This window comes from Pelodiscus sinensis, unplaced genomic scaffold (genome assembly GCF_049634645.1).
Source record: "Pelodiscus sinensis isolate JC-2024 unplaced genomic scaffold, ASM4963464v1 ctg68, whole genome shotgun sequence".
Taxonomy (NCBI): Eukaryota; Metazoa; Chordata; order Testudines; family Trionychidae; genus Pelodiscus; species Pelodiscus sinensis.
This window is the reverse complement of record NW_027466009.1, coordinates 133,084-158,840: the sequence shown is the minus strand read 5'-3', so window position 1 is coordinate 158,840 and position 25,757 is coordinate 133,084. Positions and strand designations below refer to the sequence as shown.

The 25,757-nt window shown below is 48.8% G+C and overlaps 1 protein-coding gene across 1 annotated transcript in view; it reads left to right on the top strand.

Moving 5' to 3' along the window:
- Nucleotides 1-25,757, top strand: part of LOC102444944 (E3 ubiquitin-protein ligase TRIM39-like) — a 34,409-nt gene that overhangs the window by 1,222 nt on the left and 7,430 nt on the right. Inside the window, exons 2-11 of the mRNA XM_075918098.1 lie at nucleotides 1,528-1,623; nucleotides 3,037-3,267; nucleotides 5,678-5,700; nucleotides 6,573-6,676; nucleotides 8,528-8,560; nucleotides 11,578-12,143; nucleotides 19,438-19,500; nucleotides 20,633-20,728; nucleotides 21,942-22,172; nucleotides 24,540-24,562. Coding sequence (XP_075774213.1) covers nucleotides 1,528-1,623; nucleotides 3,037-3,267; nucleotides 5,678-5,700; nucleotides 6,573-6,676; nucleotides 8,528-8,560; nucleotides 11,578-12,143; nucleotides 19,438-19,500; nucleotides 20,633-20,728; nucleotides 21,942-22,172; nucleotides 24,540-24,562 — 1,466 coding nt within the window. The remainder of the gene's footprint in view (nucleotides 1-1,527; nucleotides 1,624-3,036; nucleotides 3,268-5,677; nucleotides 5,701-6,572; nucleotides 6,677-8,527; nucleotides 8,561-11,577; nucleotides 12,144-19,437; nucleotides 19,501-20,632; nucleotides 20,729-21,941; nucleotides 22,173-24,539; nucleotides 24,563-25,757) is intronic.

Sequence of the window (25,757 nt, the reverse complement as noted above, 5' to 3'; positions counted from 1 at the left end):
TGTGCTGCAAATTGGTTCTCAGTCCTGAAATATTGTTCTCAAGATAGTGTGCTGTGTTTTATACATTTTGCCCACTTTGGAACCATGTTTTCCATGTCCTTTTTGGTTGAAATATGATTCTGGGCCAAGACAGGCTAATCTCAATGTGTTCTTAGTCTGTCCTCGGAACTGTCTGTAACAGTACCTGCCGGGCTTTGCAACAATTTCATTGCTTAGAGTCACTATTCTGCGCCTCTTAAAGGCTTCGTCTACACTGCAGGCTTCTTGGGCAAGAAGCTTGTTGCAGAAGAGATCTTCCACAAAACCTTCTTGCGCAAGAGCGCGCCCATACTGCAGAAGTGCATCGGAAAAGCGATGTGCTTTTGAGCAAGAGAGTGTCCACACTGCATGGATGCTCTCTCGCAACAAAGCTCTGATTATAATTCACAGAATGGCCACCAGGGCACCTGTGCTTGTTTCGATAGGCTGTTTTTGCACAGAACCCCCTCTGCTGCTCATCCACGTACGCCTTTTTGCACAAGAGCTCTTGCACAAAAAGGAGTTATTCCTCGTAGAAAGAGGAATACCTATACCACAAAAACCCTGCTGTTCTGTTGATTCACTATCAATTTTCTTCTGCAAAAATAGGCTTGAGGTGTGGATGCTCCACGAGTTTTTGCGCAAAAATTCTGCAGTGTAGTCATAGCCTTAGGTGAGTGCTCTGTGGGATATTATGATGTGGGACCTTCTCCATTTGCCTTCTTACAGCTGTCCCAATGGGGAGAAAGAGCCATTTAGGCCAACTAGAGAGAGAGAAAGACCACAAGCATGAGAATGGTCTAGCTGCCTGGCTAGGGAGTTATACACTCAGGCTTTGTCTACACTGCGGGGTTTTTGTGTAAGAAGCCTTTTGCGGATGAGTTCTTGTGCAAAAACGTCTTGTGCAAAAGCACGTCCACACCTCAAAGTGCATTGCAAAAGCAATGTGCTTTTGCACAAGAGCGCATCCACACTGCATGGACACGCTTGCACAAGAAAGCTCTGTTGGCCATTCACAGGATGGCGATCAGAGCACCTGTGTTTTTGCTGATAGGTGTTTCTTGAGCAAAAACCTCTCCAGAGCATCCACACCTGCCTTTTTGCATGAGAGCTCATAAATAAAGCCTTTTCCGAAAGATCCCTTATCCCTTATTTTAAGAGGGATAAGGGATCTTTCGGAAAAGGCTTTATTTTCCGAAAGATTCGCATCTAGACTGGTGCTTTTTTCCGGCAAAGCTCCAAGCCAAGAAAAAGCGGCAGCCATTTTTATGCTAATGAAGCGGGGGAGATTTAAATCCCCGCTTCATTAGCAATCGCGATACGTCTAATTTGCATCCCTTTTACGGAAAAGGGATGCAGTCTAGACGTAGCCTCAATGTATTGTATATTTAGTAACTCTGAAATATAAAAAGAGGGGAATTCTTCCAAAAGCAACCAAAATGAAATAGCATTTTTATTTTGTTGTTGTTGTTGTGTGTTTTGATTGTTCATTTTTGTTTTTTTGGTTAGAAAAAAATTCAGCCCTCTATGAAGAGTTTGAAGTTGGAAAGAGAGGAGATTCTGTCATTTAAATTGAGTGGAGAAAACAAAAGCCAAGAACTGCTGGTAGGTGCCATTATTACTTAGATGCAAACGTGCACAGGGACGTTATCCACACACGGCTTAGAAGTGAGTTCATAAGAGAAATCGTGAGAAATGTGCTCCCTTCTGTGAAAGACTGTTCCTCGTTCATTGTCACTGTAAAAAGAAATTGTTCTCCAAAGTATTAATACTCCAAATATTTTCACTGATGATGGGAGTGTAATTTTTCAGCCAGAAAAACCCGTCATGTAGATCAGGGGTCTCCAAACTTTTCAGCCCGAGGGCCGCATTAACTATCAAACAGCAGTTCGGGGGCCGATTACACACTTGAGGTCCAAATAAAAAACAATCAAAACATGGATGTTGTTTTTAATTATTTATTTAATATTATTTTATTCAGTTATTATTTAATAACACATTGATACACTACACATGAACACCTGTATTAGTGTGAATGGTGAAATTGTTTCCTGGATGCCAAAATAGCAGACATTTCTGGCTTTAGATTTGTTGTCCCTAACATCAACAGTGACCTGAGATTATCATCGGACAAGTTTGTTCTCAAATTGTTCTTCACGTAATTTTTTTTCCGTAGACAAAAAGGTCTCCACGGGCCGGATGAGAGGGCCTCGCGGGCCGCATCCGGCCCGCGGGCCGTAGTTTGGAGACCCCTGATGTAGATGAACGGGGCTTAGTAGAAAACATTTTTTTTCATGGGAAAAAGTCATTTGCAATAACATTTTCCATTTGAGAGGAAATTTCAAAATGAAGCACACATTTTTGTGTTCTTTCAAACTGAAATTTTAATTTTAGTTTTCAAAAGTTGAAACATTTTCAAAATGTCAAATATTTGTTCTATTCATTTCCCCTTTTTAAATCGCTTTTTTTTTTTTGCATCCAACCTCCCGAGCTTTTGGCCTGCTCGGTTTCCAGCAGAGATAACCCAACAAGACAAAACCAGCAAGGACTCTGCTGGCGCTTTAAATACTAGCAGGTGTGGTGCCAGAGAACTCCTTTTTGTTTTTACTGACACAGCCTAGCATGGCTACCTCTCTGAAACAGGACAATTTGTGCAGCTGCTGTAGGAATTGCTGCCCCAGAGAAGGCTGGTCACTTAGGCCTTCAAAGCCTATTGCAGTAATTAGAAAGATGCCGGTTGAGTTGTGCGAGCTCTGGAGCCGGTCCTTAATGATGGTATCACTGCTAGACATTGCCAGGAAAAAGATCTGAGTTAGAAATGTGCTCTGATTTCCTTGCTCCTAGGTCACGAGGGGCTAGAGAGTGCTCCAGAAACCACACGAGTATGTTCTTCCGGTTAAATTCTGGGGGGTTGCGGTGGCACGTTTGCATCTGCATACGAACATCTTCATAAAATGTCCCATAATTCACTCTGTGTTCCTCTCCTGTGCTTTCCCTCTTCATGCTGTGTGATTTCAGGAACAGCTAGAAACTGACAAGCAGAAAATTGTGTCTGAGTTTGAGCAACTGTCCAAGTTTCTGAAGGAACAAGAGCAACTCCAGCTGGGCCGGATGGAAGAGGTGAAGAAGGGAATTGAAAAGAGGCGGGATGAATATGTGGCCAAACTCTCCGAGGAACTGTCCTCGGTCAGTTCCCTGATCAGTGAGGTGGAGCAGAAGTGCCAGCAGCCAGCGAGTGAATTCCTGCAGGTGAGTTGGTGTTAGAAACACCCCAGAACCTTTCACAGGGAAAGAACATCTCTAAGGATACGTCTACACTAGCCCCCCTAGTTTGAACTAGGGAGGCTAATGAGGGCGACAGAAATTGCTAATGAAGTGCGGGATTTAAATATCCTGCTCTTGATTAGCATATTCCTGGCTGGTCACCATTTTGGAAACTGATGAGCCCGAAGTAACTGCCCGCGTCTACACGCGGCAGAGAAGTGCGATTCCGAGACAAACCCTTTAAAAGTTAAACCTCATTCCATGGAGTCAAGGTTTGGGGAGCAGGAGGGGGAATGGGGTCTGGGAGGGAGTCTGGGCAAAGGAGCTAATTGTGACCTAGGGCGGGGAACTTGGGTGCAGGGTTTTGGCGTGTGACTTAGGGTAGGAGGGGACTGTGACCTAGGGCAGGGAACTGGGGTGCCATATCTGGGAGGGGATATGGGTGCATGTGGAGTACTGGGGCAGAAGTGTGGGGCAGATGGTGAGGGAAAGGAGGGGCTGAGGTGTCACAGGCAGGTTCTCACCAGGAGACTTACCAGCCTGTTTGCCTTCCTGTAGAGCGAAAGGCCTGCAGGGCTTAAAATATTTTTGCCTGCTCCACCATGTGCTTGAGTGAGTGAGCAGGAGGGTTGACTTTCGTGGCTGCCTGTTACTCAAACAGGCAGATCCCATTGGCCAGTGTCTGTCCAGAAATGGGCCAGTGGGTTTCTGCTCGGGGGTGATAGCAGTGTCTGAATCTCCTCCCCCCCCTTCTCCCTCAGACTCAAAGAGAAAGTGCCACAGAGTCGTATTTCTGAGCGGCGTGCAGGGCAAGTTGGGGAGCCTGCCTGGCACTCCCCGCTGCCTCTGTGGGCTCGATCTGGCCCTAGGGACATATTTTACCCTGGTCTGAATGATAAGATAACAAACTCAAATCTGAACCAACACACACTTTCCCATGCATCACCAGATTAGACTGTGGAACTCACTGACACTGGATGCTGTCGAGGACAAACATTTTGCAAAACTAATATAGGGATCGGATATTTATATGGATAACACGACAATCTAGAGCAGGGCTACTCAATAGGTGGCCCGCGGACCTTTTGTTTATGTCCTGCAGGTGGGAGCTAAAACAAAAAAGGAGTCAATATAACAGTTTTCTGTTGCTATGCGTTTTAGTTGTTAAATTCCTGGACTGTCATTGCTCGTTAAAAGTGCTGTCATATGGGTGGATATCAGGTAAATATTACATTTTATTAATATCAGCAGAACTGACTTAAATGGGGTTTGTGTGTTGTGTAGTCTTGCCTTAATCTTTGTATTCATGCCCAGCAATATGAAAGAAGCTATTTGCATATAGATTTGCATGTCTACACAACCACACTTCAGTTGTGGTCCTCAGCATGTTCTATGAGTATCATTGTGGCTTCCGGGGCTTCCAAAGTTGAATAGCTCTTATCTAGATGTTGTTAAATCTCATGCTTCATTGCTTCAGCCAGTCGCAAACTATGAGAGAGCCAATTATCTTACACCTTCCTCTAAAACATCTTGGACTGTCCATCTTGGGAGACATCATCGTGAGGAGACGGAGCTCAGGTCTGAGACAGTCCGGCATTTCCCATCTTCTAAACACTAGCTAGAAAAGCTTAAAGATGGAACCAGTCTTCAGTTACGGAAGTAGCTAAAATTCAAGCAAAGTTTCCATTTTAAGCTTGAATTGGCCACTCTTCAATAATCAGGAAGTTAACCAGGGAAGGGGTTCATTACTTAGGGTCACCTGCATGTGTCAGTAGTTGTTAGAATTCCCAAAGCCTCCTAATTATTTCCGTTTTCTACAAGTGCCTCTATGTGGCAAATAAGACAGATGGTGAAAAGGTTGGTATCTCGGGTCACTTTCTCTGTTGTAACTAATATCTGCTGTGGGCAGCATTCTTCTCTCCTCGTGTCCCTTGCGTTGAGCCTGGGTGCAGGATAGGGACTCTGTACCCCAATCCCATTGTTCTCCCCCAGCCCCGACTTCCTGTGGCCACCAAGAAGCTCCCAGGATGGGCCTTGAGAATGGTTGAGGGAGAACAGCGAGAGAGTTTACAGCCTGGGGGCAGCCTTCCCTCCTGATCCCCTGCTGTCTGCAGGAGGGGTCGTTCCCAAAGCCGGGAGTGTTCGGGAGATCTTTGTTCCGCACATCACCCACCTGAGCCCTCTGATTCCATGTGCCCAATGGGGTTACACACCGAGCTAGTGAGCTCCATAGACAGACTCCCTGGGCCCAGATCCTGCACTTGCTGCCCTTCTCCACGGGAGTGAAGGCAACACATTGAATGGGTTTGTTTGTGTTAATAAATAACAAATCATTTCAATTTCACTGTGAACCCCCAAAGGGGAAACTGAATTTCCTCTTCTCTGTCTCCTCTAGGACATCACAGGCACCTTGCGCAGGTAGGTGGCTCCTTCTCTCTCTGCCTTTCACTTCCTTGAGACGTGGCTCCCAGGGAGTTGGTGAGAACTGGCAACTAGTCAATAAACAATTGATGTCTTGTTTCCTATCACACAGTGATCTCTGTGGCTGTGCCTGGCAGACACGCCCTGCTCTAAGGCCTTTGGCGTGTGCTTTGCCTAGTAGAACTGTGGTGGTGCCCGAAGGCAAAATCAGGTTGGCGTTGATGCTGGGTGCTGTACACGCACAGTAAGAGACAGGGCCTGTCTCAGCCAGCTCCCAGCCTCCCACATGCTGGGCCATGTGCATCTCTGAATCCTGAGAGCCCAGGGGAGGGGACTTCAGCACCCACTGAAGCACCCACTCTATTTTTCAGAGTGGTCCAACCCCGGCACGCCCACGGAGTTGATGCCTGTGTATCACAGCCCTTAAATTCCACCTAGTTATTCCTGCATTCAGCCCAGTCACTTGTATTAACTAAATCTTAGCTTGGGTTGGCTGAAGTACCTTGTGGAAGCCGTTCAGTCTTGGTTTGAAGAGACAGCAGCAGCACTGTTCTCTCAGTGTACGGCATTTTTTAAACCAACCCTAAGATCAGTTCCATGGCTGTTCCCTGCCCCCTCTCCAAGTTGTCAATGCCCCTTTTAAAATGTGAGCACCAGACCTGGATGGAGTTTTCCAGTATAGGTCTCACCAAAATGAAGGGGAAGCTGGTCATGTCCCAGCTGGTAGTGAGCTTATTCATGCAGCAACGGCACATTTAATCCTCCAAGGTCTGCGGAATTGCAATCGTTCATTGTGATACAATCCATTTGAGTGAAACACAAATCGGAATGAACTGCATCGCAAGTAACACTGGCTTGTTCTTTTTCAGATGTAAGAGAAAAAAGTTTCACATCCCGGCCTTTTCTTCCGATCTGGAATGGGAATCGTCTCAAAAAACTGAATCCCTGGACAACCTAAAGAAGAAACTCAAAGGTACTAAACTGTCACTTTGGGAATTTTCTCTCAGATATTATACGGATAATTGACAGAGCTAGGGAACATAACTGTGAATGGAGACAGTCAATAAATCATTTGTAACCCATGAATTCCCCTATTCAACACGTACACACTGGGTTAGGCTATTTAATTCTGACTCCCTGAAAGTTTTCCTTTCTTATATAAGAAGAACATAAGAACGGCGTACTGTGTCAGACCAAAGGTCCATCTAGCCCAGTATCCTGTCTGCCAACAGTGGTCAGCACCAGGTGCCTCAGAGAGGGTGGACCGAAGACAATGATCAAGCGATTTGTCTCCTGCCATCTCTCTCCAGCCTCTGACAAACAGAGGCCAAGGACACCATTTTATCCCCTGGCTAATAGCCTTTTATGGACCTAACCTCCATGGAATTATCTAGCTTCTCTTTAAACTCTGTTATACTCCTAGCCTTCACAGCCTCCTCTGGCAAGGAGTTCCACAGGTTGACTACACGCTGTGTGAAGAACTTTCTTTGATTAGTTTTAAACCTGCTACCCATTAATTTCATTTGGTGTCCTCTAGTTCTTCTATTATGGGAACTAATAAATAACTTTTCTTTATTTGCCCTCTCCACACCACTCATGATTTTATAGACCATTATCATATCCCCCCTCAGTCTCCTCTTTTCTAAACTGAAAAGTCCCAGTTGTTTTAACCTCTTAGCAGGTATGAACATAGACCTTATGTCAGGGCTGTGCCCTACTCTGGCAGATTGCAGAAGATGGGGGCCTGCAAAGAGCTCAAAAAGAAAAAAAGAAAACCTTTGCCTCTATAGGCCCTGGTTACAAAAATTCCGTCTCCTCCCCCCGAATCACAATACACAGATTTTGGGGAATCACTGCGACCATTGAGTGACTTTTATCACTAAAACCCAAAGGTGAACACTTGAAACCACCCCGAGTGGTACCCCAAGCTCTTTTGACCCAAAAAATCATGAAAAAAGAAAAGCAACAACCACACGTTGCAGCTTCTAATAGCCGACCTTCCAGCCTAAGGCATGCAGATACACACCAAAGCTATGTCTACACGACAACTTTTTTTCAGGAAAAGGTACGCAAAACGAGCTCTGCAATTTGAATATCTTTTTCTGCTTTCGTTTTTTCTTTGGAAGAGGCTTTTCTGAAATTTGGCCCATCTACACTGGGCCAAATGTCAAAAAAACCCTCTCTTTCGGAAGATCCCATCTTCCTCGTGGAACAAGGAAGGCAGGGCTTCTGCAAGAGCACGTATGCTCTTCCGGGGGGAAAAAAAAAAAAAGTAGAAGAGCAAACATGTCCCCCCTCCCCCAGTCTAGACGTACCCCAACGAACAGACCTTCCAGGACCCAAGAATCATCTTTAAAAAAGTGATTTTTTTTTAGAACCAAACAAAAGGTATGGTAAAGCATACTTGGTTATTAGATGTTACAGAGCAACTAAGGAAAACAAAACAGAGAAAAATCTCTGGGAGCAATGCTTATGTGGTAAAGGGGAGGGAAAGAAGACACACACAGAGCAGTTCCAACCAAGCCACAAAATAAAGAAAAATTACCCTGTACACAACTAGATTCCCTTTTTCCTTTACTTCCAATCTTCTCTTTATTCTGTCCACTTCCGTGCCCCAAATTCCTTGGAGCCCACACACAGATGTGCACACACCTGCCCACAGCCCCCTGGCTGGAGCAGCCCCTTAAGGAGCTGAGCAGTGCTGGGTAAATGTGCTAGTAACTTAATAAAGTTTTTCTTTTAATTTTGTTTTTGTGCTAGACCATTAACAATGTGACTGTTCAGCAACACGGCACTGAATCTTTTTCACTCATTTCTTCCTTAGACACGCTGTCGTCTAGAGTGCCGTTCCATAAAGGTAAATTTCTGGGATCAAAGGGTGTGTGTGTGTGTGAAAACGTCCTTATGAAGTTTGGTGACTCATCGGCAGCACCACAGCTGAGGTTTTCTCGACATTTTGCACTAGAGGGAAGTTGAACACCCTATGAGTGGTGGCTACACAGATCTTTCCTAAAACCAGAGAAGTAGATTTTTTTCGGTATTATAAAAAACATAAACAGCAAATAATCTTATAAGTTAGAATTTCGATGTAGTGGTTGGGCAAACCAGAGGGCTGGGGCAGAGGAGACGCGGCGAGCAAGGTATCTCCTTAGAAATCTACGAGTTTAAAAATGAGCCTTTTGGAAAATCAGAGAAGCCGTCCCACTTCATTTGCATTGCACGTGTATTGCAACCCCTGGGCATATTATTACAACTAGCAAATGCACCAGCGGTGCTATACAGAAGAGGGGAATCCAACAAACACATGTCTGTTTTATTTCTCTGTAAGTCAAGACAAGAAATATTCAACCGGTCCAAAGGGCTTAGGCTGGCATCCTACAGTAGCAGACAGACCAGCACCCTCAGTCTATAATGTGCCACAGGACTTCTCATTGTTTATGCAGATTCAGACTAAGATGGCTTTCCCACTGATACTTAAGAACATGGAGTTAGTGATCAGACAGCAGCTGTCTGCAACTCAGAACCACCCAGGGAAATGGCTACATGATGGATAGAAATGTTACTCGATAGCTCTTTTAAACTAGCCAATTAGACCGTCATAAGACGGGATTTTCAGGTTTCTCCTCCACGTCGGTCTTCTCTCCTGAGCCTCCGGTCTCTCGCTCCGTGTCTCTCTCTTTCCTCCTCCTACTGCCTCCCCCTCCCTCTCTCTCAGCTCTCCTCCGCCTCCTGCCTCTCTCTCTCTTTCTCTTCTCCTTCCCCTTCTGCCTCTCACTGGAGGGACTACAGAGCCCAAACGGCCACTTGTGCCGCTTGCACCGCTGTGGTGGCCAGGCTGAGTGGCACAGAAATCAGCCAAGTGCCACAGCGGGAGGCGAAGGACGTGACTTAGGCAACAGCATCACCCAGAGGGAACAGCCAGCATTTCAGCGTTACAGAGTCACAGACATTGAGCTACTATATATATGATAAGAGGGGACCATGAAAGTTCTTGCTTTGCAAGGACCTTCATCAGTTCTTATTTTCATACGTACAAAAAGGTAGAGAAAATATTTTTTGGAATACTTTGAATGTCTTTGTAAAATGATGTAAAATGAAGTAAATACCATCATACTTCATTCTTGTTTGTTAAATAAATTGTTTGAAGTAAATTATTTCAAATAACAGCTTTAGGAACCAGATTCAAAGTCCATTGAAGTTAATAGAAAGATTCTCGTTAGCGTCAAGAAGTTTCAGAACAGGCCTCAAATGTCCTTTGTTTTCTTGACCGCTTGATTTTTTTTTAAATTCAGAATTGCAAGAGATTTGTTAAAACTCCCACCCAGCAGGTGCAAACACACAATTCTTTACTTTGAGGCAAAATAAAACTCTTGTGTCTAGACTACAGAGTTTTGTCGACAAAAGTGGACTTTTGTCGACAAAACTATACCTGCGTCTACACTACCGCTGAGTTCTGTCGACATAACGTCGACAGAACTCAGCAGTTTTGTCGACGCTGGTAAACCTCATTTTACGAGGCATAACGACTTCTGTCGACAGAGTTTCTGTTGACAGAAGGTGTTATTGCCTGTAAACTGTCCTTTGCATCTACACTACCATGTCGACAAAGCAGCTTGCTTCGTCGACAGAACTGAATGTAGTGTAGACACTCTTTGTTGACAGAAGTTTTGTCAACAGTATCTGTCGACAAAACTTCTGTTGACAAAAGCCTGCAGTCTAGACGTACCCTTGGAGTTGAGTTGGTTGCTTGAAATAATCCAGCCAAGTGCCTGCGCACTCTCACATAAAACAAAGAATATTATTTGTCACATTTCTTATACATTATGGCTATGTCTAGACTGGCCAGTTTTTCCAGAAAATCAGCCGCTTTTCCAGAAAAACTTGCCAGCTGTCTACACTGGCCACTTGAATTTCCGCAAAAGCACTGACTTCCTACTGTAAGAAATCAGTGCTTCTTGCGGAAACACTATTCTGCTCCCGTTCAGGCAAAAGTCCCTTTTGCGCAAAGCTTTTGCACAAAAGGGCCAGTGTAGACAGCTCAGATTTGTTTTCCGCAAAAAAGCCCCGATCGTGAAAATGGTGATCGGGGCTTTTTTGCGGAAAAGTGTCCGCGCCAATCTAGATGCTCTGTTCCGAAAATGCTTTTAACGGAAAACTTTTCCGTTAAAAGCATTTCCGGAAAATCATGCCAACCTAAACGCAGCCTATATTTAGTAATAAGCAGGGCTCAACAGATAATGCAATCTACTCGCCCGTGGTGAGTAGATTGCCCAAACCCGGCTCTTCCGGGTTGCAATCTGCACATGCGGTTCGGCGAGCCCTGGGAATAAGTGTTCTTCAAAGCTTGAATGTCTATGAGTAGATCAAATCAGCCAGTTAGGGAAAACCTGCACTTGATTCATCAGAGAGCGTTAGTTCTGATCTACAAGTCTTGTGAGCAGAACAAGCATTCCAGATAACTCCATTTTCTAAGTTGGCCATTTATCTGCGATACATAGAACTTTCTAGAATGATACTGGATTGACGTCAACTCTGATCCAAAATAAATTCTGTTCCTGAGACCCAGTGTCAATGAGGAGAAATACTCAATCAGCTGTGGTCTGGGTGTGTAATGGAGAGTGTGTCTTTCAGACTCACATTTCTGAGTGTGTGTAAGTCCAATGGACACAGCTCCTGGAAAGGAGAACCGGATTTAACTGAGGAGGAAGCCCAGCTGGGGAGTCGAGTCTGGGAGAGGGCTATAATCAGAGGACGTTGGCTACTGAACATTTTGCAGGATTCACTCCCCAGCTGGGGCAGGTTCTGTCCCGGGCAGGATCGGACCCTCCCCCAGGGCTAGGCTCTGCCCCTCATGCTTGGATTCCTTCTCCCCAGCCGACGTGACTCTGGATCCAGACACGGCCCATTCTGACCTCGTCCTGTCGGAGGATGGGAGACGTGTGAGATGGGAACCCAGATGTCTGGGACCGAAACTCATACAGCTGCCGCCGCCCGACACCCCGGAGAGATTTGACTCTGAGCTCTGTGTGCTGGGCCGTGAGGGCTTCACCTCGGGGAGACATTACTGGGAGGTGGAGGTGGAGGTGGAGGAAAAGGGACTCTGGGCTGTGGGGGTGGCCAGGGAGTCTGTGAGCAGGAAGGGGCAGGTCAGATTTAATCCAGAGCAGGGGATCTGGGCTGTGCTGGGCAAAGAGGATGGGTGTTGGGTTTTCACAGCCCCTGGGCAGGGCACCAACTTGCCCCAGGTCCGGGCCCCCCGCAGGGTCCAGGTGTATCTGGACTGTGAAGCGGGGCAGGTGGCATTTTACGATGCTGGTAGCGGGGAATCGATCGTCACGTTCCCGCCGGCCCCTTTCGCCGGGGAGAGAATCCGCCCGATCCTCTACTGTGAGGGATATGGGGTTTCCAGGTTGCGCTCACCCACGCAGCTCTCCCTGTGCCTCTGAGTTGCCCCCTCTAGCCCTTCTTTCCTCATCTCTATGTCCCTGGATGACTCCACCGCCAGGCCCCTTCCTCCTGCCCAGCCCCACACAGACAGGGCTGGAGGGGGAGAGATGCTCTGGCTACAGCTCTATGACTGGGGAGCTCAGTGGGCGGCGCGCTAGGCCAGGCCTTTGTGCTCCTTGAGAGGCCAACGCTGGAGCAGGAGGGCGGGTCCCACCAAGGAAGAGGGACCCAGGGAGGGACCCCTCACCGAGGGAGGGGCGCAATGAGAGGCCTGGCTGAACAGGCGGTTGGCGGGAAGGGAGGTAGAACCGGGGGCAGTCTGGGGGCAGAGTCGGGAAGAGCCGCTCCGGGAGAGTGAAAATGGTTTTAGCCACAAGGAGCGAAATGTCTTTGACTACAACGGTTGGTGTGTGGGCGAGGCTGGAATTTGGAAAAGAAGCAAAGTGACTTCAGACCCCTCGATTGTCGATGGAACTTGTACGTCCGACGTGCCACTGGGTTCGTTACTTCACACGGGTTTGTGTATTTTCTAGAGCAGCGGTCACCAGCCAGTAGAGCAGTGTCCACTGGTAGATCTCGGAGCCGCTGACAAGGGATCCTGACTGATTTGACCAGTGTAAGGGGCTGCCTTACCGTAGCCCCTCTCTCCGCAAGTTCCAATCCCCCGTGCGCTCCATGCCTTAGTCTGTCCTAGTCCCAGGTAGAGAGTCTCGGGCTGTCAGTTGTGGGGGAGGGTAGGAGGACCTGGGCCCGCCCTCTCTCACGGGTCCTAGCCCAGGGCCCTAAATACCAATTAAGGGTGTGTCTAGACTACAGGGTTTGGTCGACAAAAGTGGACTTTTGTCGACAAAACTATACCTGCGTCCACACTACCGCTGAGTTCTGTCGACATAACGTCAACAGAACTCAGCAGTTTTGTCGACGCTGGTAAACCTCATTTTACGAGGCCTAACACCTTCTGTCGACAGAGTTTCTGTCGACAGAAGGCGTTATTGCATGTACACTGTCCTTTGCGTCTACACTACCATGTGGACAAAGCAGCTTGCTTTGTCGACAGAACTGAATGTAGTGTAGACGCTCTTTGTCGACAGAAGTTTTGTCGATAGTATCTGTCGACAAAACTTCTATCAACAGAAGCCTGTCGTCTAGACGTACCCTAAGTAGCTTGATCCGACTGGTGGAGGGTCCTGCTGTAACACACCAGTTCTTGGGCTATGCCAGGATGCCTTACCCTGGGTTACTTCCTACCCTCCTCTATTCCACCACCCCCGCCCCTGCCAGTACGTCCTTCTCACCGGATTGTCTTCTCACGATGTCTCCTCCGGCCTCCCCCTTTTGGGCTTCCTGCCAGGTGCCCCCCCCCCTTGGCTGCACCCCCATGCCGGGACGTACCCCCTCGGGTTCCCAGCCGCCCCTGCGGGCTGAGCTCTGTCCTCCCAGCTGGCGCCTCTGATCAGCTGTGTGGCGGCTGCAGAATAAGCAGCGCAGGGGACCAGCTTTCTGCTTGCCTCCCCCTGCAAGACGGATATCGGCGGGGCCAGAGTGAAGGGCAGACCCGTGCTGCCGGGAGAGAGCACGGTTGCCCCGTCACAACCAGGAAGCTCTCAAGCGCTGATGCTTCAGTTGCTCCTCTCCACACTGTCATGCTGCTCCCACCCTCTGCCTTCTCCTCCCCCCACATCTGTACCCCATCCCCACTCAGGAAGAAGAGGAGGGAAGGAGTTTGGCAATGCAAATCTCTATCACTGTCACACACGGTGGGTATGTCTACACTACAGCACTCATTCGAACTAACTTCATTAGAACTAGGCAGCATTCCTCATAGAATGAGGTTTACCTAGTTCGAATTAACCACTATTGTAGTGGTTTGCATGTTTAGACGCTATGAAAGTTAATTTGAACTAACGGCGGTTAGTTCGAATTAACTTTGTAGTGTAGACATACCCCGTGTGTGTGTCTGTCATTCTCACGTGAACACACACACACACACACACACACACACACACACACACACACACAGTCCTTCACTCACATCTCCCGACCCAACACATACGTGGGTTGTTGTTGTTACTTCTTTTACTGCTTGCCAAGTGGGGTAGTTTGGGGTTTTGTCTGGTCTGTGCATTGCGTCATTTTCGTTTCTCTCTTGTGTTTCAATGTAATTCGTTGAGCGGTGAGTTCTAAAATGCCGAACGTGTCGTGGCCGGAGGAAGTATCCCCGTGGGAATTGCTGGTTCGGGACGTGGCTGGCCTGTCCCTGCGGCCTCCGAGAGAGGCAGAGCAGGGGGTCGCCACGTGCTGTCCTGGCCTGCAGACGCCGCTCCTGCAGCTCCCTCTGATCGATAACAGGGAACCGTGGCCAGGAGAAGCTGTGGGCTCAGGGCCTGTAGATGGGGGCAGCACGTGGCACCATGGAGCTAATGCTGTATGTGCCAGCTGCTTTCAGGAGCAGTGCAGGGCCAGGACAGGAGCGAGCTGCCTTAACCCCCCTGCTCCACCACCCGGAAAGTGTCTTAGTTAAACGGTGCCCAGCCAGAGCCTGCGTCCTGAACCCCTGTCCCAGCCCTGAACCGCCTCCTGCCCCAGACGGGAGTCTCCCTGCACCCAAACTTCTTCCCAGAGCTTGCACCCTGAAATCCCTCCTGGACCTCAACCCCCCAGCCTGGGCTAAGCCTGGAGTTCCTCCCATACTCCAAATCCCTTGGCCCAAGACCAGAGTCTGCACCCCAAGCCCATAGCCCAGCCTGATGACAGTGAGTGAGGATGGGGGAGGAAGGGGGTTGGAGTGAGCAGGGGGAGGCCTTGGAGAAGGGGTGGAGCAGGGGCAGGCCTCAGAGAAGGAACCGGAAGGAAGTGGGCAAGGGTATTGGGGTTTGAGGGAGATCTTACATTGCACTTACATTGAAAAAGTGATCGTGTGGGTAAAAAGGTTGGAGACCCCTGCTCTAGAGTAACGCTTTTTCCCAGGGCAGGCAAACTGCTCGTGTTCTGTTCTCCTCACTAAAGTCCACCAGGAAACGGACCTGAGAGGGCAATTTGTCTGTTACAACTTTCTGGAACATTCTGGTTTGCTATGTGAGGTGCAGTCTGAGACAAACAAAAGGTCGGTTTCCTCGTGGATGTGCCCAAACTAAATTTAAAATAATTTTGAAAGCCCAGTCGGCTCTCTTGTGTCTGCTGCCCAATATAAGACGTCATGGCAAGAGTGACGACATTCCATCACGCACTGGGTTTTCCACTACATCATCTCTTCCAGCCTCATGTCAATAATCTCACTGAGGAATTACTCTGGCAATGTCAGAACTATGAACAGATCCACTGGGAAACTCCTTGAGACGCACCGAATTAAAACTGAAACATCCAGTCCCTGTCACGTTTTCGTGGGGTACAAACGGTGTATGAAAATGGCCGTGTTTGTTCTGTATCTAACTCATTTTTCTTTCTCGTGTGGAGATCTCCGTGATTGTGCTGTAAACAATGAATTGCATCTGAATTCTCCCACAAACTGGGGCTTGTTAAATGTGGATAAATACATAGTTTGCTGGTGTTTGTTCATTTACTAAATTTGCTGGTGGTAGACTTGTTGGTATCAATAAAAAGGTCCATGTTTAAGTCTAATGGTGGAAACCTTGGAGCTAGTTGAATTCTTTAGCGTGAATCCTGCCCTGTACCTGTCCCAGGTCTGCTTTTCAGGGGGGCTGAGTTCAGTTCGTTATTTATCCATTCACAGCCGAGCGTGTTGCAATGAAACCCCAACTATTATGATTTATTGCACAATCCCAAACTGTTCCCCATGTTGGAAGCCCCAGATATCCTCTGCCCAGCCAGCAAATCCTGCAGCTTCCCCTCGCCAGCCACTTGCTCACCAACAGCCACGTCGCAGGCACCGCTCAGTGAAAACCTGCCGTTCTGTCTAATTGCACGAACCCGACCAGCCCTGCCCTGAGAGCCAGCCTCTGCCCCGCCCCTTCTCTGAGGCCCCGCCCCCTCTCGCTCCAGCTCCTCTTTGTTGCTCAATCTCACTCACCCTCACTCACTTTCCCTGGGCTAGGGCAGGGGGTTGAGGTGTGGGAGGGGGTGCAGGCTCTGGATTGGGGCCAGAAATGAGGGGTTCAGGGGGTGGAAGGGGTAAGGGCTCAGTGGGGGGTCAAGGACTGGGCAGGGTTGGGGAAGAAGGGTTTGGGGTACAGGGTGGGGCTCTGTGCTGGGGCAGCAGTTTGGAGGGCGGGAGACGCTGCCGGCTGTGGAAGGGGTTCTGGCCGTGGGAGGGGGTCAGGTCTGGGGTAGTGGGGCAGGAGGTGAGCAGAGGGCAGGAGGGGGCTCAGGGTAAGGATGGGGTGGGGTAAGTGTTCGGGGTCTGGAGGGGAGTTTGGGTGTGGGAGATATTTCCAACCTGGGGCAAGGGGTTGGGGAGGCACACGGGGACTCTGATGTGGGCTAGGGGGTTGAGGTGCAGGGCCTGGGAGAGTTGAATTGCAGAAGGGGGCTCAGACCTGGGGAAGGGAGTTTGGGATACGGGCTCTAGATGGGGGGTGCTTACCTCAAGTGGTTCCTAATCGGCGGGGCGGTGTGGCCGAGGGGGGCTCCTTTCCTACCCATGTCTGTCCCATAAGCAGCGGCAGGGCCAAGTGACACGAGGTGCACAGGGTTCCTTGAAAGAGCGTGCCTGCACTTCTGGGAAAAAAAGCGGAAGAGGAAGCACGTTTCTTGGACGCGCTGGGTTTTTGTGGGACACCTCCGGTCTATAGGTCACCACATCTCCCAGTGCGAGCAGAGACTTGGGGTGAACTCGGCTTTCTCAGCCGGAAGTCTGACCCGAGTTGGGATGTTGTGATGGCGCACACCCAGCGAGGCAGTCTGCACAGGGCAAGGCTGCCCTGAATTTGACATCTCCGGCTGCCACCTGTGAGAGACGGCTGCCAAGGTAAGTGAAGGATTCGACATTTTCCACTTCTTCTTTGGCCATGTCGAGCTTCCCTGCTGAGGGTGGTTCACCAGGGACTGGCTGGTGGAGATCTTTTATTTTCTGATGTCTATGCTGGTGCTTCCCAGCCAGTGCCACTGAATTTCCAGAGGGTCGCTCAGGCAGGGAAGATCCTAATTAAATGGCTCCCAGCTCCCAGCCCCAGTGCTACCCTGGGGTCACACCCATGAGCCCTTTAAAGAGCTGCAGCAACCCTGGGTGGCTGCCAGGCACCGCAGTAGCAGCTGGGCTAAGAGCGGCGAGCCCTTTGCTGTGTTGTTAATTCAAAGCCCCAACCCCAGACAGCTCTGGGAGGAGACTGGTCCCCTCTGGCATAGAACCCCACTTCTGGGGGCAGAGTCAGCCCCTGACCACCTCCCAAATTTATTAAGTAGTCCCCCTGCAAAAATTCTTGCCCACCCCTGTGCTAAGGGCTGATTGGGCTGCTGACGTGCCCAGGGGATTGAGTGACAGGCCAGGCCAGCCCCTCTGATCTTGCATCCAAGGGCATCACCTGTCTGAGGATGTGCATGTGGGGCTGGGCAGGTGTTTGCTTCTTGCCTTCCCTTTGTGGCTTCCCCAGGGCCTGGGGCCTTTGCAGGGGAGCTGGGTGTGACGGGACCCTCCTACTGTCGACCAGAGCCTGCCAGCAAGGGAATATCCCTGGAGACCCCAGGTACCGGCCCAGCTGGGGAAGTGATGGGGGTGAGATGTGGATGCTTCTGTTCTTGGACTGCTGCCGGGTGGGAGTCTGAGGGGGCTTCCGGGTGGTGGGTGTGAAGCTGACAAAACATCCCTTGTGCCTGTAGCCTCTGCTCCCACCAGGGCTAGAAATCAACAGCCCTGGGCCCTCTGCTGCACATCCTGCATGGACCCAGGAGATAAAACCACTCCCAGTGCTGGAGTGAACAGGGAGCTGTCCAGTCCTTTGGGGGGGAGGGAGGGATGTAATAATGAGGTCAAGCCAAAACGCAAGTAGTTGGAATGAAACTCTGTAAATGACATGGAAGAATGAAGTGAGAGGGGAAGGCAGGTCTAGTGGGTACGGTGTTAGGTAGCTACCAGCTGCCCTCAGTAGTTTGTAGCACTAGGATATTTGTCATATAACCCACACACCTTCCCATGGCGTGGCCCTGAGCCCGCTTAAAGAGAGATTAAAAAGTAGGCCTTGTGGCTTTTAGCTCATGCGGTAGGATCTCGTGCATTTAGGTTTAGAAGTCCCAGGTTCCATCCCACCCCCCAATCTCGTTTTATTACCGTAGTTTGTGCCGTTTCCCTGTGTGGCCAGTAGGCGGTGCTGCACTGCGAGGCCCAGCTGAGAGAGGGAGGTGAGGTAGCTGCTGAGGTGCTGGGAGATGATTCACACTCACATTGTTGCAAGCGGGACTGGAAATCTGCCAGGCCGGGGCTGCCGTTGCATTGAGGGATGAGTCTCCCAGTTGGATTTCATTGGAATTCAACTCACAGGTCACATCTAGATATGTGCTGCCCCTCTGGCCAGCTCCTGCCTACAGGTACAGCGCTCTGGGGTGCACCGGCTGACTGCATCTGTGCTGGGAGCCCACAGTGATGTGTCAGTTCCCCTGATCCACCTCACCTGCGGCAGAGCTGAGCCAGGGTGATGCTCTAGGCTCCTCTGGACTCCCACCCTGTGGTGACACAGCGATGGGGGGAGAAATGCTTTAGGGAGCCCTGTGGGGCTGTGGCAGGTGCTGTTATTTGTACAACCATCCTGCAGAGGCCTCGCTGCGCCATGGCAGGGACCAGCCGTGCGAGGTGCTGCCCTGCCAGTGTTAGTTGTCCCGCCTCCCTTTGCCATCTGAGCCAAAAGGTGTTTCTAGACTCCCAAGAGAAACAAGAGACAATGTATTCAGAGTCAGAACCGGTTTGGTGTTCACACTGCAGAATCCACCCATTTCTGAGAAGAGAAAAAGAAACTAAGATTCTTCTCCTCACTGCAGAAGCAGCCATGGCTGCCGCGAGGGCAGGACACAGGCTCCTGAGTGAACTGACTTGTTCGGTGTGTCTAGATTATTTTGAAGATCCCGTGTGTCTGGACTGTGGGCACAATTTCTGCCGAGCCTGCATCACTCAGTGCTGGCAGGGACTGAGTACAGACTTCAGCTGTCCGGAGTGCAGAGAAACCTTCTCCCAGAGGAACTTCAAACCGAACAGGCAGCTGAGGAATATTGTAGAAGCCTCCAAACCGCTGACAATGGAGCCAAAAAAAAAAGCCCAAAGTGGAGAGAGTGTGTGAGAAACACAAGGAGGGTTTTAAAATCTTCTGCCAAGAGGACCAAATCCCCATTTGCATGGTTTGCCAGGTGTCCCGAGATCACAGAGGCCACAGCGTGGTTCCCATTGATGAAGCTGCCGAGGATTACAAGGTAAGAAACCAGCGGCAATGGCCAGGGAGGTCATTTAAATAAAATAATTGAAAGAAACAGGAGATACTGTAGGACTTTAAGAAGTGTTTGGTTCACCAGATGTCCAGTTTTGAACTGAACAGTCCAGAATTTGAGCTTTCTGTTCGGGAAATAAATGGAGAAAATAGAACCATCCCGTATTTTCTAAATAAGATGGAATGTCGATTGTGATGTAATATCAAGTGTGTCCGGTATTTTTGTTGAAACCATCTGGCAACCCTAAGAAGTATTCCTAACTGAAACGTGGCATGTGAAATAAGCATTGTCAGCTTCAGTATTGTCACCTCTTAAAACTTCTGAGTAACTTCTGGAAGATCCAAACTTCCACAGAATTCATCTTCCAGGGCACACTGAAGGTCATACCCACCACATAATCCACTGTTACTGATTCTGCTTTTGAGATGTTGTTTTTATTTGTTGTACGTTTTGGGGCTGGACCACTCCCAATGGAGCAAGTCAGAGATTAGAGTCTGTTGTTTTTCTGGGAATATGTAGCTAGGTCTAAATATTTCTGCTCCACAACATTTGACAGTGTTCAAAAGTGGTTCTGGGCTCCAGTGTTTTAACAGGAATGTGCTGGGAATTGTTTCTCAGTCTTGAAATATTGTCCTCAAGCTAATGTGCTGTTTTATACGTTTTGCCCTCTGGGCCACTTTGGAACCACGTTTTCCAGGTCCTTTTTGATGTTTAAAACACAGTTCTGGGCCAGAACAGGCCAATCACCATGGGGTCTGAGTCTGCTCCTGGAACTGTTTGTAAAAGCACCTGTGGGATTTTGCAAAAGTTTCACTGATTAAAATCACCATTTTGGGCCTCTTAGGTGAGTGCCCTACCCATAGACTGTGGGGTTTTGTGATGTGGGACCTCCTCTATCTGCCTCCTCACAGCTGTGCCAACAGGAAGAAGGAGACATTTAGACCAACAAAAGAAAGAGAGAGAAAGAGAGAGCACATGCATGAGAATGACTCTTTAGCCAGGTACCTAGACCACACCCTCAATGTGTTGTGTAGTTAGTAACCTTGAAAATATAAAAAGACAGAAATTTCTCCAAAAGCCACCAAAACTAAGTAGAGTCTTCTGGTTTTTTGGTTAGGACCAAATTCAGATCTCTCTGAAGATTTTCAAGGAGGAAAGAGACAAGATTCAGTCATTTAAATTGAGTGGGGAAAAGAAAAGCCAAGAACTGCTGGTAAGTGCTATTATTACTTAGATGCAAATTTGTACAGGGACATTATCCACACACGGCTTAAAGTTCATTAGAAAAATAGTGAGAAACAGGTTCCCTCTGTGAAAGACTATTCCTTATGTATTGTCACTGTCAGCGGCGGATTTAGGGCAGGGCAAGCGGGGCGGCCCTGAAGCCCCACATTTCCTGAAGCCCCACGCATGCGCTGTGGCGCCACAGTGCATGCGCTGTTTCAAAGGAGGGGCCCCGCAAAATTTCGCTGCCCTGGGCCCCGTGGCACTCTAATCTGCCCCTGGTCACTGTAAAAAGAAATTGTTCTCTAAAGTCTTAGTATTATATATTAATATACATCTATGATTACAGGTTAATAATATATGTTAATATATAATCCAAATATTTTCACTGATAATGGGAGTGTAATTTTTCAGCCAGAAAACCCGTCATGTAGATGAATGGGGCTTAATAGAAAACAGATATTTTTTTCCACGCGAAAAAGTCATCTGAAACAAAATTTTCCATTTGAGAGAGGAAATTTCAAAACAAAGCAAACATTTTTGTGTCATTTCAAATTAGAATTTTAATTTTATTGAAACAATTTCAGAATTTCACGTATTAGTTTTATTCACCTCCCCTGTTTAAATCATTTATTTTTTTATTTATTTTTATTTTTGCCACCCAAGCTCCCCAGTTTTCAGCCTGCTTGATTTTCAGCAGAGATAACCCCAACAGGGCAAAACCAGTAAGGAATCCGTGGGCACTTTAAAGACTAGCAGGTTTAGTGCCAGAGAACTCTTTGTTGTTTTTACTGACACACTCTAGCACGGCTACCGCTGTGAAACAGGACAATTTGTGCAGCTGCTGTAGGTATCCCCTGCCCCAGAGAAGGCTGGTCACTTAGGACTTCAAAGCCTATTGCAGTCATTGGAAAGATGCTGGTTGAGTTGTGTGAGCTCTGGAGCCGGTCCTTAATGATGATATCACTGCTAGACATTGCCATGAAAAGCTCTGAGTTAGAAATCTGCTCTGATTTCCTTGCTCCAAGGGCATGAAGGGCTGGAGAGTGCTCCAGAAACTGCACAAATATGTTCTTTCAGTTAACTTCTGGGAGCTTGCAGTGACACGTTTGCATCTGCATACGAACATCTTTATACAGTGTCCCATAATTTATTCTGTGTTCCTCTCCTGTGCTTTCCCTGTTCATACTGTGTGATTTCAGGAACAGCTAGAAACTGACAAGCAGAAAATTGTGTCTGAGTTTGAGCAACTGTCCAAGTTTCTGAAGAAACAAAAGCGACTCCTGCTGGCTCCGCTGGAAGAGCTGAAGAAGGAAATTGAACAAAGGTGGGATGAGTACATTGCCAAACTGTCCTCGGAACTGTCCTCGGTCCGTTCCCTGATCAGTGAGATGGAGCAGAAGTGCCAGCAGCCAGTGATAGAATTCCTACAGGTGAGAGAGTCTTAGAAACACCCCAGAACCTTACGCATGGAAAGAAAGCCTCCTAATTGCTCACTTTTGGAAAGCAACAGTGAAAGTTCAGAACTCAGAGTATTGCTAAAATATGGATTATATTTTGAAATATAGATTATAAAGTCAGTGGAAATACACTTCTTGTGTACAGTGGGCATTGGCTCGAGCCCTAAATGAAAAAAAAAATCTTTTGAATTTTTATGGGAAAAGACTCCTCCAAAAATAGCAGACTCCAAGCACTGCTCTGCCTATCTCATTATGCAATGCCAAAGGGAAATTCAATAGAATTAGAAGATAGCAAATTCAGATCTGAACCAATGCACACTTTTCCATACGTCACCAGATTAGACTGTGGAACTCATTGACACTGGATGCTGTCAAGGCCAAATATTTGGGAAAACTAAAAAAGGGATTGGATATTTATATGGATAACAGGAATATCAAGAGTGCTGTTAAATCTCGTGCTTCATTGCTTCAGCCAGTCGCAAACTGTTAGAAAGCTGAATATCTTACATCTTACTCAGAAGCATCTAGGACTGTCCATCTTTGCAGACACGATCTTGAGAAGATGGAGCTCAGGTCTGATATAGTCTGGCTTTTCTAAACACTAGCTAGAAAAGCTTAAAGATGGAACCTGTCTTTAGTTATGGAAATAGCAAAAATTGAAGCAAAGTTTCCATTTTATGCCTGATTTGGGCACTCTTCAATATTGGCCTTAAAATTGATACATAAGCTCCCAGAGGGTATGTCTGGACTACATGCCTCTGGCTACAGCATAGGAAAATGAAGTGGCGTTTTAAATAATTGCCACTTCATTTAAATTTAAAAGGCTGCCGCGCTTTGGCCATCAGCTGTTTGTTGGCTCAGATCAGCTGTTTGTCGGCTCAGCGTGCTAGTCTGGACACTCCGTGGTCGACATCAAAGGCATTTGTCAACCTCCCCGGTATGCCTCGTGGAATGAGGTTTACCAGGGAGGTCGACAAATGCCTTTGATGTCGACTATGGAGCGTCCAGACTAGCGCGCTGGCAGACGTCTGGCAACCCTACCCGCCCCTCCTCCCCCGCAGCGGCCTGGCTGAGCGTGCAACACTCAGCCAAGCCACCAAGGAGGGAGGGGAAGGGGGCAGGGCGGTGATATACACGTCCAGGGGGCGGGGCCGTGTATGTCACCACTCCCCCTTTCCCTCCCGCTGTGGCACTCAGCTGAGTGCTGCATCCCTGAGTCGGGCCGCCGTGGGGGAGCCAGCAGTGCAAGGGGCCGTTTGGGATCCCCCACAGCAGGAGGGGAAGGAGGGCGGGGCGGTGACGTACATGGCCCCATCCCCTGGCCGTGTACGTCACCACCTCTCCCTCCCTCCCTCGCGGCGGCCTGGCTGAGCAGGCAGCACTCAGCCGAGCACCACGGCGGGAGGGGACGGAAAAGGGGAAGGGGGACGGGGAGATATGGAGGGGAGGGAGAGGCTGAGGCAGAGGAGAAGAGAAAGGGAGAGTGAGAGGCAGGAGGGGGAGAAGAGAAAGAAAGAAAGAAAGAAAGAAAGAAAGAAAGAAAGAAAGAAAGAAAGAAAGAAAGAAAGAAAGAAAGAAAGAAAGAAAGAAAGAAAGAAAGAAAGAGGCAGAAGGCGAGAGAGGCAGGAGGCAGAGGAGAGCTGAGACAGAGAGGGGGAGGCAGTAGGAGGCGAGAGAGAGAGAGAGAGAGACGGCGCGAGAGACTGGAGGCTCAGGAAAGAAGACCAAGGTGGAGGAAAGACCTGAAAACCCCGTCTTATGACGGGCTAATTGGCTAGTTACTTAGGATATCCTCAATGTGTCAGTAGTTGTTAGAATTCCCAAAGCCTTATAACTATTTCAATTTTCTACAAGTGCCTCTAAGTGGCGAACAAGACAGAAGGTGAAATAGGAAACGTAGCTTATTGCACTTCTCCAATTGGTATCTCAGGTCCAATTCTGTGTTGTAATTAATATCTGCTGTGGGCAGCATTCTTCTCTCCTCGCGTCCCCTGCGTTGAGCCTGGGTGTAGGATAGCGACTCTGCACCCCAATCCCATTGTTCTCCCTCAGCCCCGACTTCCTGTGGCCACCAAGAAGCTCCCAGGATGGGCCTTGAGGATGGTTGTGGGAGAGCAGAGAGAGAGTTTACAGCCTGGGGGCGGCACGGCCGGGGGGCAGCCTTCCCTCCTGATCCCCTGCCGTCTGCAGGAGGGGTCGTTTCTGAAGTTGCCCTTTTCCACGGGAGTGAAGGCAACACATTGAATGGGTTTGTTTGTGCTAATAAATAACAAATCATTTCAATTTCACTGTGAACCCCCAATGGGGAAAACTGAATTTCCTCTTCTCTGTCTCCTCTAGGACATCACAGGCACCTTGCGCAGGTAGGTGGCTCCTTCTCTCCCTCCCTTTCACTTCCCCGTGCAGGGAAGGGATTTGAGACCCACAACATGGCTTCCCGGGATCCAGTAGCACAAAGTGTGGGACTGGCTCCCAGCTGGAGAGTTGGAGTCAATAAGCAATTGATGTCTTGTTTCCTATCACACAGTGATCTCTGTCGCTGTGCCTGGCAGACACACCCTGCTCTACAGCCTTTGGCGTGTGCTTTGACTAGGAGCACTGTGGTGGTGCCCAAAGGGGAAAGGCAAACACAGATTGGCGCTGATGCTGGGCGCTGCACAGACACAGGAAGAGACCGGCCCTGCGCCAATGAATTTACAGTCTCAACAAGAGACAGAGGGCGGAGGGCAGAAGGATTAAGGTCAATTCAAGGGGACGTTCAATACAGACCAAGCACTGCACTGTGCTGCTGCAATGGGCAGGATCTGGCCAGGCGGTGGCACTGCTGAAAGATCGGAGGGTTGAACCGGATCCCAAATAGCCGGAGTCGGCCGCGCGTCTCTCGTGAGAACAAGGCAAAGTGCAGGCAGCTTGGTTTGACCTGAACTAGTGCAGACCTGGACTCAGGGAGAGCCTGATCAGCCTTCCCATTGGTGATGTTTAGGGTTAGTCGACTATCCAATAAGGATTTGCTTGTCAAAGGGTTAGTTGACTAGTCAATTTCCCCACCACGAGAGAGAGGCAGCAAAGAAGGGGAGGAGTAATTCAAAGTGGCAGCGCTGCACAGCTGAGCCAGGGATCAGCTGTGTGGAGCTGCTGCTTTGAAACCCCAACGCGACATTTCAAAGGGCAACTATCACACAGCCGATCCGCGGCTGAGATGTGCAGCACTGCCCCTTTAAGATGCCGAAGCACCTTGGAGCCTGGGGTCAGCTGGGGACTCTCCAGCTGTCCCCAGGTTCTGAGCAGCATTTCCCCAGCAGCATCTCTTACCAACTCTCAGATCATTGTCACGGCTCTTCCCTGTACCTCCAAGTTTTCAATGCCCAGTTTAAAATGGGGCACCAGAACCGGATGGAGTTTTCCAGTACTGGTCTCACTAAAATGAAGAGGAAACTTGCAGTGTCCCAGCTGACAGTCTGTCAATTCATGGAGCAATAGAGCAGTTAACCCTGCAACTGTTCACTGTGATAAAATTCATTTAAATAAGACGCAGACCTGAGTGAACTTCATCGCAAG